At 37.4% G+C, this 14,821-nt stretch overlaps 2 protein-coding genes across 2 annotated transcripts; both read left to right on the forward strand.

Annotated features, from left to right (window-relative positions):
• The first annotated feature begins 1,062 nt into the window (after positions 1-1,062).
• Tsp_05957 (conserved hypothetical protein) lies at positions 1,063-3,198 on the forward strand. The gene is made up of 5 exons (XM_003380214.1): positions 1,063-1,445; positions 1,999-2,119; positions 2,559-2,633; positions 2,896-2,988; positions 3,070-3,198. The coding sequence occupies exons 1-5, from the start codon at positions 1,063-1,065 to the stop codon at positions 3,196-3,198; spliced, it is 801 nt and encodes a 266-aa protein (XP_003380262.1).
• A 1,193-nt stretch (positions 3,199-4,391) lies between these two features.
• Tsp_05956 (surface antigen repeat family protein) lies at positions 4,392-12,002 on the forward strand. Its single transcript, XM_003380215.1, has 16 exons — positions 4,392-6,792; positions 6,848-7,020; positions 7,153-7,227; positions 7,334-7,579; positions 7,642-8,433; positions 8,586-8,849; positions 8,884-9,021; positions 9,111-9,245; positions 9,346-9,564; positions 9,689-9,979; positions 10,045-10,216; positions 10,292-10,495; positions 10,704-10,883; positions 10,984-11,261; positions 11,373-11,708; positions 11,814-12,002. The coding sequence occupies exons 1-16, from the start codon at positions 4,392-4,394 to the stop codon at positions 12,000-12,002; spliced, it is 6,093 nt and encodes a 2,030-aa protein (XP_003380263.1).
• Positions 12,003-14,821: the final 2,819 nt, after the last annotated feature.

A 14,821-nucleotide genomic window follows, 5' to 3' on the forward strand; every position in this document is an offset into this window, starting at 1 on the left:
CAAGAATATGGTTAGCGGTTGTGATTACATTGTATCACTTGTGCATACACAGTAAAATTTATACACATGTAGATATTTTTATTATTGATGAGTAAAATTACAACAAATAGTATTGCGAGCAATAGAATTGAGGAGGTCTGTTTTAGTAAGCATAGAATGTTTGCATGTTGCTATTATACTCTGCTTTAATCTAGTCGAACCAGGGTCGAATATATATGCTGCCCTTTTTGCATATTTTATTTTATATGAGTATTTTCTAACCAGCTGTTGTTGCCGATTTGTTGAGGCCGTTTGCTTTGTTTGCTTGCTAGCTTGGTTTTCAACGCATTGACGATGATGATGATGATCATTTTCTTTGAATAGCATGCTTCAAACGGGCTGCTGTGGAGAGAGAGAGATGAGAGCAAAGAGTGAGAAAATTGTTTGTTGTGAGTCCAGTTTTTACAGCTATTTATTTTTAAATAATGCCACTGATTGAAAAGATGAAATAAAGTTGATTAATTGTGTAATAATTGATTTTTGAAATAGCAAAGAAACAAAAAAATGTTTTGTTTTTTAAAATGTACATATATATATATATATCATATGTGTGAGTGAAAATGGTAAAATTGTCATTTTTCATTGAGTGAAAAAGAAAAGTGGTGGTAAAATGATTCGTGCGGGGTTGATGACGCGAGAAATTATGCTTTAAATTTTTGATCAGTTTATTATTTGCGTTCTTAGCGTTGTGAGTTGAGTTGAGTGAGTGAGTTTTGCTGGCTTGCTTGCTTTGCTTGCTTGCTTGCAGCTGCCCACCCGGCAAAGCGACAGACACACACAGCCAACGAAAAAGCCAGGGAAAAACACGGGAAATAAATAAATCGTCTTTTGACTCTTGGCGAACGCGCTTCATCGTCGCTTCAATTGTTGCAATGCTAATTCAGCAGCATGTATGTAGCCAAGGAAATTTTGGACGCAGATCCGAGTGGATTTCTTTTTCTCCAAATTCAATTTTTGAATTTTTTTTTTGAATTTTTCAATTGTCCATATTTGTAAAAATTTGGAACGAAAACATCAACGACAATGCTTAAACAAGCTGCTTTGGATTCTGGTTGCGTTGGCTTTGAGCCGCAACAATGGCGCCAGGAACGGTGCAAGCGTTGCTTTCGGCTTCAAAGTCAACACGATCAACAACAACTATTACTGAACGATGATCGTCAACTTGATGATGAAGCTGATCAAAAGCTGCTCACCACTGCTACTGCTGCTGCTGCTGCTGCTGCTGCTGATCGTTCGAAAATTTATCGTCGCCATTCATGGCGTTCAACCCCTGCTACCCTTGGTCAGATTTCTACAACTGCGAAATCTCCAACCGATGCTGCTGTTGTTCCGGATGTCAGTGAATCGACGACGAAAAGTTCCCAACGATACGGCTCAGCGTCTTCACTGAACACCGAATGTTTGAAGTAAGTTGTGTTTATTTGCATATTCTAATCTTGATTTCTTTTCTTGTACTGGATCTTAGCTAGTCAAATTTTATCCAGCTTGTGCACGTGGTTTCAATTACGTAATTGCAAAAATCAAATCAACTTTATATATGATTGATAATCAAACAACGATTATTACTCTTTTTGATATTTTAATTGAGGCAATATGAAACAAACTTTTAGAAAAGTAAAAGTAATTTATCATCCATTTTTAATTTATAATTTTTTCAATCTTCTCAACAACTTCACTTTTAACTCAATAGTTAATGAGTAAAATTTAATTATTTTACTTAATATAATTTTTACCATTTTCAAACTTGAAATTCAATTTTTCCTTGCTTCGACTGTGTATATTTACAATATGCAAAGCTGATTTTGTTCTCTTTTTATGACAATTTTTTGTAAAAAAACCTTCTTGCTTATTAATTTTATTATGCAATAATCAGGCTATGATTCAGCGATAGGAATTGGTGTGCTATTTTACTAGATTAGCTTTTCCGGACAATTATTTATCCGCTTATTATTATTAGAGGGAGAGAGAGAGACAAGTGATGATTAAAATTAAAGAACCATTTTTCGCAAATGCATTCCAACAGAAGATGACAATCAAACCTTCATTGTTCATTTCTGTTAAAAGAGTGTCGTTGTTTCCGGTTTAATTTAAACACAGAATCTTCTCTGATTATTCAAATAAATTTCTTTTATCTAACAACTCTGGCAAGTAGCGAATTCAATAAATAAAACTAAATGCTCTTTTTGAATGGATTTAGCAAAAAAAGAAAATAAAAGAAAAGAAAAAAAATTATGTGCATAAATTTTTACGGATAAAATCAAAAAAGTTTTAAACTGCAATTGCTTTTAGCATTGTCTATATTTGTTTTCATACAATTTGCATATTTTTGTATACCTTTGTATGTCAGTTATGTGGTGAGCTTGGGTTTGCTTTTTTTTCTCCACTTGACTTTGATAAAGATTTGTTTTATAAAATATTAATAAAAATTGTTTGAACAAAAGAAAAGGTCAATAATTTTTGAAAAGTGATAAATTTTATACGCTCAGCAGTTTTTGATGCTTGATTTATTTTTATTACAGTTGGCTTGGTTTGGCTTGAAAAAATATGGTAATTTTTATTTTGTATTTCGTTTTTCAAGCGTCTTTTCAAGCCAGGTTATTTTATTTTAATTTTCCGATCGAATTCAAGCTTTCTTTCAGAACACCACCATAATCGATCGAAATGAATGAAATAATGAATGCGGTTGTTTTCTTCGTTCTTCGTTTTCATTATCAACACTCTAAGTCAGTAGTGTAAGCATTTGGTTATTGTTGTTGTTGTTGTTGTTGTCCTTGTTTGCATGGTTTCTTGTTGATACCGTTTGTATGAAATTTTAATTAATATGCATATGAAAATTATGGAATCAAAATAATATAGAAAGAGAGAAAAGCTTCTTCTAGTCGTTGGGTTGGTTGGTGGTGGTGGTGGTGGTTGATTGTCACTTGGGACAATGTGGAACTCGAGTGGCGGGTTTGTCGGCAGCGTTAAAATCATCTGTGGGAATTGATTCGAGAGCTTCTATTATGGGGTCCTTATTTTTCTTTCTGAAAGCCTCGGCTATCATGCCATCAAATTGCGGTTAGGAAAAGCGTGATCGGCGCATGCCGCACCGAAGAACAATGGGAAAACGCTTCCCCCGACCGTTCACCCTCTGCTGTCCTGCAAGGTAAAAACCCTTGATGATGAGCATTACTATTATTATCATTATTACTATTACGTGGATAAGCTTATCATTCATCCATTCATCGTCCAATACCAATGAACACGAAAGTTATTGTTAAATGTAAATGTGAATGTTTTTTTAATGAAAAAATTTATTTCAATTTATCTGCTTAGTATTTTTCGTTCAGTTCGATTATTTTAAGATTGATTATTTCTTTTATTTGATTATATATCTTTTCTTTTGATCATCTTTATAATCAACACCTCAGTTTTCCAATTGAACATGCTCCACGCATGATACTGTTATTCAATTGTACAAAATTTTTTCGCACAAGCAAACAAAATCGTTATCTTTTTTTGATCTTTTTTTATCCCACGCACTGGATCACTGCGCGTTATAATTCGCATGCACTCTGTTTGAGCTTTGCTGAGCATTCGATTTTGTCTTAAGACAATGCTTTACCCAAGTTATCAATCATTTATTTTGCACATGTTGATTTTATAATTTATTGTTAAAAATTATGAAATTATTTTTCATTCTTTTTCAATGTGGGCAAGCAGCAGTTTTCAAACAAAACAACTTCTTGATGCTGCTTGATTGTGAACAGAAGACGCCAATTTGAGGAGGATCTAATTGCAATTTAAATTGCAATTATTGAAGTGCAATCAAATAGCCTAAAGTGTACGGGCAACCTTTCCCTTCATTTCAGTGCTATAATTAAGAATAAATATTATCAGTATTCAATGCATACGTTGATTTTAGCGTATAGTATTTGGAAGAGCAAGCGAGCATCGATTGGTTAAAAAAGTATCTGTAAAGTGTATCGAAATAAATGACTTTCACACTGGTTGACAGTTTCATCAATAAGGTAGCATAATTCATCTGGGAACTTTTGCCTATTATCAAACTATTCTGTATTTTTTTGTTTAATTTTTTTCAGCAATTTTATTAAGCGAATAAAATTGCAAGGCATTTGTTGTAGATAGATTTGAAGTTGTCCGTGAAATGAATGGTCATTTTTATTATGATAATAATTCGAGGAATAAAGTGAAAAATTGTTTTTTGTTTTACGGTACAGTAGTTTGATATTTTCTTCTCCGGGCAGTATTGGATTGTGTAAATGAAATTGGAAACTTTTAATTATTAATGCCCATACCATAATGCAATAACTGCAATGTGTACAGTTTTCAAATGTTCTTGTAAAATTATTATGCAGACGAACAAGAAAGAGAGATTTGTTCCTTTTAGGAAGACTGGAAAGGCAAATTCGGAGAGTTGTCAGTCTCCGTATGTGCCCAGTTTGGATGTGGACCCGATGAGCAGAACAGTGTCGTATGAGTCGGTTGCCAGCACACTTTGCGACGTGAGCAGCATGGTGACGGCCCAGAGCCGTGCTTCGGTGAATTCGGAACGAAGCAGCACGCCAACCGAGAGTTTGGACGAGACGAGACTGTATTTGCGGTCGATGCGCTCTCAGTTGGAAATTGTTGAAAACAAATGCGCCCGTCTTGAAGAGGAAAATGCAAATTTGAGGAAGAATGTCCGTGAGTGTTCAGCGGCGGCGGCGGCTGGGGCGACGACCACCACGACCACCACCACCACGTCGACCGTGGTCGTTGGAGAAGGCGACGCGACCAGAGCTCTGCAAGAGCGGCTTGCACTTCTGGAAGGTCTGTACGAAGATTATAGGGACGAAAATTTGGCGTTGAAAAGCGAATTGCGCGACGCGCACGAATCCACCGCCAAGCAGGCGAATGCCGAAGCGAAGTTGCTCAAGGAGAAATTGCTGTCGATGGAAGCGATCTGTGAAGAGCTTATGGGTGAAAATGACAAACTGAAGCAGGAGATGCTGAATTTGCAACAAGAGATCGACGAAATGCACGACCAATATCGCGAAGAGGAGATTGACGAGTTTCGCGAATTGCAGCGTGAATTGGAGCAGACGGCGAAAAATTGCCGCATTCTGCAATTCAAGCTCAGAAAAGCCGAACGCAGGAACGACCAATCCGAAGCGGACAGGCACCGTCTTGAACAACAGTTGCACGAAATTTTGTCCCAACAGCAGCAACAGTCGGGGTTGGGCGTGTCCGCATTGCGGTCGGATGCCGCCAGTCCGTTGTTCGACCTGTCGAGGAGACGTGATTTGGAAGCTGAGCTGCGCATTGCGAAAGAAGTGTCCGTGCGTTTGCACAACGAACTCGAAATGCTCGAAGAGAAACGATGCAAATACGAAGACGAAAACTTCTACCTCAAAGAGCGCATCCGAGAAATGGAAGCTCGAGAAAAAATTATCGAACAAACCCACTTGCGTCACCACGAGCAGCGACGAGTGTTCGGCTCGGCTGGTAAGTTGAACAACGACCCTACTGTTGCTGCCTCTGCTGGTGACAACAATGGCTCCGCAACGGTTTCATCCACTGACAACGGTGAAAATGGCAGGCTGATCAGTGGGGTGGCGGCTACGGCGGATGGGATCAACTTTGGTCAGTTGCTTCGGGATTTTCAAGATTCTCTGGAACGGGAAACCGATTTGAAAGAGCAGCTGAAATTTGCCGAAGACGATTTGCTGAGTGTGCGGCAAAAGGTGGCCGATTTGGAAACGGAAAACGAAGTGATGATGCGCCAGTTGGCCAAATTATCCTGCGAAGATAAGCGCAACAGCAGCGGTAGTGGCGGCAGCAGTGGAGGCAGTCGACCGCCGATGACCCGCAGCTACAGCGAAGGCCATACGCAAATTGAGCTCGAATTGGCCGAACACGAAGCCGAAGTGTTGAAAACTCGCCTCAGACGCACCGAACGGGACAACGACAAACTGATAGCCCGAGTCGCCTTGTTGGAGAAGGAGTTGCAAAAGTTGGGCGCGGGAAACCGCGAATTCAGCGAAGAGGAACTGTTCGCCTCAGTGCCGGATACTTATTACAAGCAGAAAGCGAAACTGCTCGAAGAAGAGTTGGAAGAGTTGAGAAGTCGATTTGAAAACAGCAACGCCGAATCCGACCAAATATACACTGCTGAAAAGCGGAAGCAAGAACTTTCCCACCAGGTGGAAGGGGACGGTTCTTCGTTGGCCGTTGGCAAGAATAATAATAATTCACTGTTGCCCAGCGGTCATTCGACCGGCACATCATCCACCACCACTACTACTAGTAGTAGTGGTACGTCGGTGGATGTGAATCGCCAGATGCGCTTGATTGAAGAAGAGCTTGAAGTGTTGCGTGATCGGAATAATATGCTTGAAAAAGAAAACGATCGTTTGTCAAGTGAAATCAGAAAATTGTATTTGATCAGTTCAACTCGTGCCAACAACACCATCAACAATGCACAGATGACGACCAGTGTTGTTGATAAAGCGGCGGATTGTGCGGCAAATTTGAAAATGGCCGAACGATTCAGTCAAATGGAAAAAGATATACATCGTTTTATTGGTCGAATTTCAGAGTTGGAACAAGAGAAAGAATTGTTGGTGAAAGATTTGGAACGTCGTAAACGACTGGATAATATCAAAAAGGAAGAAAGCCAACTGATGAACGAACATCTGCGCACTGTGCACGTCGGTACCGCTTCGGTGGGCGAACTGAGGGAACGGGTGACGGAACTTCTCAAAGAGAACGGTAAATTGTGAACTGATTTGCAATTTTGAATTATTTTCATATTGAAATTTTTCAGTTGTCCTGACGTATGAATTGCAAGTGGAGAGGCGAAAAAATCGAGAAATGGAAAGTCTTTTGGACGATTATAAAGAAATGATTTCCACTCCACCCGCAAAAAGTGGCCGAATTGCGTGCAAAAAAACTACTGAAGATAAAGCTTCAGAAACTGTGCGACCGAGGCTGGAACAAGTAGATTTTTTTTTTCATTAATACAATTTTATCACAATTACAAATGAAAAACAGCGATGTCAAGTTTTGTAATTTTTATTGACGTGTACTGATTGAGTGATTGATTTAGCTCAACAATGGTTTGTTTTTTAGCTTTCAAATTATGCACGGTTCATTGCGGATTTTGATGCAGAGATGGGTTTGCTTTGCGTTGAATTTGACCAACTCGTTAGCCAGAGTCATACTTTTGTTAAAGCAAGAATTTTTTTTATATTATCCGAGTGCTGTTGTTGTCTTATTATTTATTTATTTATTATTGAATTAATTATTTAAGAAAGAGCGTAAATTGTCGATGCCTTTGCGATCAAGCAGTCAAACGTCGTCGTACGCAGAATCTGTTGACCAAGAGAAACATTTGGAACCGGAAGTGAAAATATTGAAACAGAGGTTGAAAACGTTGAAAAGTCGGCTTGAAGAAGAATGCAAATTAATTTCATCATCGAAGCCTGCAGAATTATTCGAACAAAGCCACAACAGCCAAGAGCACGAAATTAGCAAACTTCGTGACCAGTTGTACTTGGTAACTGTCTATATATGCATATATATGTTTATATTGATGTTGTTTGTATAATTTGTGTTTAGATGAATGCGGAAAAGTGCAGTGTTCAGAAAAAATTTGAAGCAGGTACTGTGCGTTTGTTGCAAACGGAAGAACGTTTGAAAAAAGAGCTGGAACGTGTGAAAGAGAATTATGAAAATCAGGTGAACGATTTGAAACGACGCTTGCAAGATTCGGAGCGGCTCGGCCAAGAAAATGCGTGCACGGTGAAAGAATTGGAGATGATGCTGGGCGAGAAGTGTTCGCACGCGCAAGAGTTGGAGTCGAAATTGAAGCAGATCGAGTCGGATACTCGTCAACGTTGCAGGGAGTTGCAAGAGAAGGCCGAGTCGGATCGCCGGCGTGTCAAGGAGTTCGAAATCAAATATCAAACTTTGGAATCCTTGCACGACACTGACCAAAGTCGATGGTCATTGGAACGTGAAAAGTTGAACAACGACCTCTGTGAGCTGAAGAAACGGTACGAGGAGATTCAGGCGGATTTAGAATCTTGCAAAGAATCCGCCGACAGAAAGCAGAGCACCTGGAATCGTCAGAAAGCGGACTACGAGAATCGTCTGAAGCAGTTGCAAGCAGAGCTGAGCGACATTGACCGTCGCACAGCGAAAAGAGCCGCAGATTTGGCCTCAGCCGAAAGTCAGAAGCTTGTTGCTCAAGTTGAGCAGATGAAGAGACAAGCAGATTTAGAAAAAGAAGCACTGCTTGCTGACAAAGTCGACTTGGAACACAAATTATCCCAAGTGAACAAGGAGATGATCAATCAGGGCGAACATTTGGAACGTTTGAAAGAAGAATTGGCACTCATGAAATCGAGAGTACGTATTTTCTCTTTTTCTTTTTTCTTTTCGTAATCTCAAAATACTTTCAAATTTTATTGTATGTGTACAGTTTGAATGAAAATTGTCTTCAAATTGTTCATTCGACGAGAGTAGATTTAAAAAAAAATCAAAATATTCAATTTGTCTAGGTTGGTGAGCAGAAGCAACAATTGCAAGATACGCGCAAGCAGCGGGACGATTTCAGAGAACAGCTTGGTCGTCTGCAGCAGAGTTGGACTCGTGAACGGGGTGAGTTGGTTCACAAATTGCGTCAAGAGGAGAAAATTCAACAAGCTGAACAGCAAGCTTTACGATTGAAATATGAAAGTCGAATCAAGGTGATGGAAGACAGCGTGAAACGAAATCAATCCCAAGTGAGAGCGAACAAGCAACCAAAACTGACAATGTTATATGTATATGTTTTTTACTTTTCATTTGCTTTTTCAGCTCTCTGTGGCTAGACACGAAAGGGAAAATTTTAAACAAAATACCGTGAGCTTGGAGAAAAAAATTGTAGATTTGGTTGCAAAGCACCAAGAAGAGATTCATGCGCTCAAGTCACAGTTGGATATTTTGCGCAAGCAGGTCGGTTCACACGCACACAAGCAAAACCTTCTGCTGTTGATATAAAATGAGAGAAGTAAAGATTAAAAAAAGATATTTTATTTATTTAGAACGATGAAGTTGAAAGCATCAAGTTGCAACTTTCTCAAAAATCTGTCGAATTGGAACAGCTTCTTGGCACTGCTAAAACCGAAAGAGATTTGTGGCTAATAGAGCGGAAACATTTGGAATCTAAGATTAAACAAGTTAATATACATATATATATATCTTATTTTATTTTATTTTTAAATGATGAATGATGATGAAAGGAGGAAAGTTTTTTTCAAAAAAAATAATTTGTTTCAGAGTTCTACAAAATCAACTTTGAAAAATTGTTCAGAGATCAATTTCGAAAAGGAGAAGATGCTCACTGATGCGATAGAAATTGCCGGAAAGATTCGCATTCAAATGGACGATTTGAAAAATAGTCATGACAAAAAAATCAACCAACTGAAAGAGAGTTTGAAAAGTCAACGTCAAGAATGGAATAAAGAGCGACAGGATATTAATAGAAAGCTGAAAGAGGTAGGTGTATATACATATATATGTATGTATGAAAGAAAAGCTATAAATAACTTTATTAAGCAATCAGTTGTTTGTTTGTTTGTTCAGTTTCATGTGTATTTTGTTTAACAAGTTGGGTTTTTAGGCAGAAGATCAGCTGAGAATTTTGAACATAGATTATCAGAATTTGATGAGCAAAGAAAGTGCACACGAGAACGAGAAAACCACCCTTCAGATGGAAAAGGACGCGCTGATCACTCATATCCAAGATGTGGAAATAAGAACTTTGGCCAACAAGTACAAGCTTGACAGAATTTCTGATCACATGATTGATGTAGAAGCGAAATTGAACAACAACAACAACAACAACAGCGACAAGTTGACTGACCATCTTGACCAACGTGACGTCGAATCTGCGCAACAGCTCATACGATCAGTACGCATTGCTCTTTGCCGAGCAAATTGTCAGCTTTTTGTCTAATTTGTATGCATAATTTTTAGATTTGCTTGCAGTTGAAGAATATTCGCGACGATATGGCCAAGGTGAAAGAATTAGGCAAAGCAGTGCCAAATTTGGAATTGTTAACCACGCACAGCACGAACAAAGATCGTATAAAATACGATGACGCGTTGCTGCTGGTCGATTTTCAACCCAACCAAACTAACAACGGAGGTAAAAATATTTCCCAAAGAGTAATAATGTTGTTTGTTAGTTAGTTAGTTAGTTTGTTTGTTTGTTCTTAACCAGATAAAAATGCTGCAAACACTGCCGCTGGCGAACGTCTGATCTCTGATGCAGCAGTGGCTAAGAATTCCACCAAGTCCGCTTTTTGTCGAACCGCAAGCAGTGAATCAAATTATAACTTTTCTACATTGCATCGATTGCGATCTCCTTCACCAAGTCCGAGAAAAATAACAAATTATCCCGAAGCGCCTCCATCTATTATAATAAGTAAGGGTGTTCATTCGATTTATTGAAATTGAAACGATATTTCATTTTCAACATATTTCATTCACAATGATGACAATACTGACAATTAAAATGAAATTTTAAATTATTTTATTTAACAAGTGTCCAGTTTTTTCCCATTGCACTGAACGAGTAGTAGCAGTAGAACGGTAGTAGTAAAAATAGTTAGTTATTAATAAATCTAATCCAGATACGAAAAAAGCAGTCGAATATGACAAAGATGGTCGACGTCACTGGGTGCGTCGAAGTATGTGCCGTAGTGTTTCCTTGGATCCTACTCCAGTGTCGAAAAATCCCCTCGTCTTGACCAGTGCTTCGGATTTACCTCCTCCCAGCGGTTCAACGCAACATCCGAGAAGCAACAGCGCAGGTATTGTCTCGTTGAGGTTTTATTTGTGTAGTCACGTGCAAACAAAAATAAAAAGATGTGATAGTAGTAGATATATTTCATAACGTTTGTTTGTTTGTAGGATCGGATATGCTTTTTCGTGTGAAGCCGAAGGCTGCGGTTTCGATCACCGCCACCGATTCAGAAATTCGTCCCGAGAATTGGACGCAGAGCTGCTCAGCTGCTGTCAAGCCTCAGATGCAGAAATCAAGAGAGAAAATTGCAAATTTATTCTCTAATCTCGGCCGAGAAAAAGGCGGCAGCAGAGTTCGAGAGAAGCGGCGAATATTCGAAGGAAGCAGAACAAGTTCAGTTGAATCATCCGAAACTGGCCAAATGATCGGCTCTCTTGGAATGCAGGTAAAAATATAGTATTTTGTACAATTTAAAAGATAAAAATTATTGTTTATTTTAAATTTACATTTGATTTTATGCATCGTAATTGTTTTTTTTTGTTCATTTCATCAACAGACTTGCTTAGTTGGTGCTTCGTCAGATATTGAAAATATTTTGCATAATAAAAAAAGTGGCGAGCGAAATTTGCCGCCGCGTCAGGCGAGATCAAGCAGCGCTACGAGACTTTTGCAAAGGCTCCGTGGACGCAGCACAAGTCGTGACACGCCTCGTTCAGCTTTCACTGAAACACCAGCAGCACCGTCATCATCATCACAAAAAGCTGATGACGCTGTCTCGGACAAAGTTGCTGCAGGTTGCTTTCACACGCATAATATGAAGAAAAGAAAAAATAAGCCGAAAGCAGCAGCAACAGCAGCTTATTGCAGCATCTCCACCAGTGAAGAACAATCGGTAAGCTAAAACGAAAAGAATTGATTGATTACTGTAAGCTTTGCCTTTTTTAAACAAGCACTACAAAAACGGGGAAGGAGTGTTTATTTGAATTTTTATTTCAAGCAGACAACCAGCAATGACGACTGCTACAACAAGGTTATAAACAATAAAGACACCACCACCACCACCACCATTTCTCTTGGCGACACTGAAACCACCGAAAGCCGTGCTCTTAGTAGCGTGAACAGATCCAGACCTCGGTCAAGGGAAACATTCTCAAATTTGAAAACACAACTACCTTTTTCAAAATAGAGAATTCAATCAATCAGAACTGATTTTACTGATTTTATTTTTTAAATTTTGCGCATACTTTTTTTTGTTTCCTAAAGCGCACAACATTTTAATGTGCCTTATAAAAAAACTTACACACACACGCACATATATATATATATATAATATGCATTGCAATTTTCAGTGTTTTTTATCTTTTCTTGAATTTGTTTTCTCATTACTTATGCTATAATTTTTTCAGGGAAAACAACTTAAACAACTAATAAATTACGCCTTATCGATTTGTAAGCTTGTTGATGAGGTGTAATGCACCGGAGAATTGCTGTGTAATGCATAAGCAAAATCAGCAGCAATATTACACTAGAATTAGAAGATTTTTTTTGGTGAGAAAATTTCAGTTTGACAATTAATAAAATTATCTACCATGCTCACTTATCAAACTCTTTCAAATATATCCATCTCTGTTATCTGAATTCATATAACTTCTTTGCCATCCGCAAGACTGCTGCATCAGACGACAAAGAAAATGGGTTTGATTTATCTGCACGAAGCAGGACATATACAAATTTCCACTTTATGAAATTTCCATGCAAATCAGTCTCCACTATGAGCATACGATGAATGACGAAGCATTGGAGATGTGTAATTTCAGGGACAATTCAATTGCCGGTAAGAAATACAAAGTTTTGTTTTATAGAAAAATAACAGAATAATTATTAATCTACTTGACATGTAATTTTTAGGCATATTTTCTATATCATCATCAGTTGTTTAAACTTCTTTAAACAGGTTTTTTAAAGTTTATTTATGAATTACTGATTATTCAATGTGCGCTGCTTTTCTGAACGACTCAGCATGATCGACAGGAATAACAAGTGGAATAACTCTGTTTCTGAATGTATTGCAAAAAGATCTGTTTTGGAAGAAAATTATTTTATTACGTGTTTGCTAATTTCGCAAGAAAATAAGGTTGCAGTATTTCAGATCAATAGTATGTATATTCAGCGTTCAGCTGTCACTGATATTCAGCTGAGGAAGTGCGGTTCAACAAAAAGCGACAACTCAACTTGAAACAAAATCACCAACAAATCCATAAACAGGTATACATAACCAACCATTCATTTAAATAATAATAAAACAACAGAAAAAATGAAAAGGTATTTAGATTAACGAAGATCAAGAAGTTTCTAATAAGCATTCACGACTCAAAAGGGTAACTGTTCTACATTCTACATACAATAAATACTTTATTGAATTTCAATGAAATCGTAATAACTTTTAGTACTTAGTAAAGTTTAGCATAATGTTTACATACCATTACGCTATAACTGGGCAAATATGAATTTACGTCACCAAAGGCAAGTTCATATTATTCTAATTCCTCAAGCTTGACACACTTTTCAAAGGATCATATTCATAGTTATTCATAGCCTTCACAGTAATATTATATGTGAAAATCATCGGTCAAGAAACGCCCTAAAGTGTCCGCTTCGATATCATCGACAGTTAAGAGGTAAGTCACTTGTACAATTGTACTAACGTTCTTCGTATGAATCCCATCCTTTCATTTTGACTAATTCTTATTTAAGACGCACATTTAATTAAAGAAATTGCGTTTAAGAAATTTCAAAATTTAAGGATGCTATATGCCATAAGGAAAAATCAGGAACAAATTTCAACTCCACCATACACTTCTCTTTGCTCGTTCATTTGAAGACTTGCCATAAATTTTCACAAACCTGTTATTTTTTCATTTCATTTTGTATACGTCATTTCTTATCATTCCGTTCAAACTAATATCGCATTTTTCTGCCATCGCCAATTTGAGAAAAATGGCCAAAACGTTTTTGTCGAAATATCTACCTTTGTTAAATCGCGAATGATCACAATGACAAATCATAAGTGTTATGGAAAGTTTCAGCTAAAACGCAGGGTAAATTTGGAATAAATGTCCTCTAAAGTTAGGGCATTGCGCCTATATTAATACATAGGAAAGATGCACATCTATAACTTCCCCCACAGGGAACTGGAATGCGTGATTTTAAGCGAACGCTACCTTTTTGACATTTGAGTAAACTGAGCATTCAAACTGTGCTACCATATGCAACATTTTACTTTTTTGGACAAATTAGAACGTTTTAGAAAGTCTCATGGCAAACTAACACGATCAACAACTACCAACAAATATTGTTGAATAAACGGTATCTAAAGTTTGCATGCGCCTATTCTTATTATTATTGAATTTTTTCTTCATTTATGGGAACAGTATTGTACAATTATTTATTACAGAAACTAACAATAATACTCAGTTGATTATTTAATGAGATATTTGACAAAATTGCTTGTTAGCAAAGGTGTCATTTACAGAGGGAAAGAATACATGATTCCATGAAAACTGTAAATAAAACGTTTTATTTTCAATAATTCTTATTTCAGTATCATTTTTAATCAATTAAATTGCGTAAATAAAAATTTAGATTTCAAGGGGTTTCTGTATTACAAAAGTGAAATTCAGGCACAAATGTAATTGGAATCAGCAACTTTTGCTCACGGGTATTCGCTCAAATTCTTGTATAAATGCTAATGAAATGCAATTATAAGATGTATTATTAAGTGCGCAGGTTTCGATTCCGTCTCAGATGTCCCCACTAAAATCGCATCTTTGTGCAACTATTTTGGCAATATTTATTCAAATACGCTTCCATGCATCGTGAGATAAGGTTTGTTGTGATTCAGTAAATTTTTCTGATCAATTGAAATCATTTTTTTGGAAGAAATTAAAATTTTTCGACTTTTCAAAAAGCAAGGCTATACCCTTTGCTGTTTTTGTTATTTTCAAA

The sequence above is a fragment of the Trichinella spiralis genome (assembly GCF_000181795.1).
Source record: "Trichinella spiralis strain ISS 195 chromosome Unknown Scfld2, whole genome shotgun sequence".
Lineage (NCBI taxonomy): Eukaryota > Metazoa > Nematoda > Enoplea > Trichinellida > Trichinellidae > Trichinella > Trichinella spiralis.

What these genes read in the sequence shown, in the direction of transcription:
- Tsp_05957 (XM_003380214.1), top strand. Translation starts at nt 1,063, where the DNA reads ATGCTTAAACAAGCTGCTTTGGATTCTGGTTGCGTTGGCTTTGAGCCG. An exon ending in CTGAACACCGAATGTTTGAA is followed by an intron (nt 1,446 to 1,998) that starts GTAAGTTGTGTT and finishes TTATTATTAGAG; the next exon opens with GGAGAGAGAGAGACAAGTGA. An exon ending in CAAGCGTCTTTTCAAGCCAG is followed by an intron (nt 2,634 to 2,895) that starts GTTATTTTATTT and finishes AAAATAATATAG; the next exon opens with AAAGAGAGAAAAGCTTCTTC.
- Tsp_05956 (XM_003380215.1), top strand. Translation starts at nt 4,392, where the DNA reads ATGCAGACGAACAAGAAAGAGAGATTTGTTCCTTTTAGGAAGACTGGA. An exon ending in GCGTTGAATTTGACCAACTC is followed by an intron (nt 7,228 to 7,333) that starts GTTAGCCAGAGT and finishes TAATTATTTAAG; the next exon opens with AAAGAGCGTAAATTGTCGAT. An exon ending in CAAAACTGACAATGTTATAT is followed by an intron (nt 8,850 to 8,883) that starts GTATATGTTTTT and finishes TTGCTTTTTCAG; the next exon opens with CTCTCTGTGGCTAGACACGA.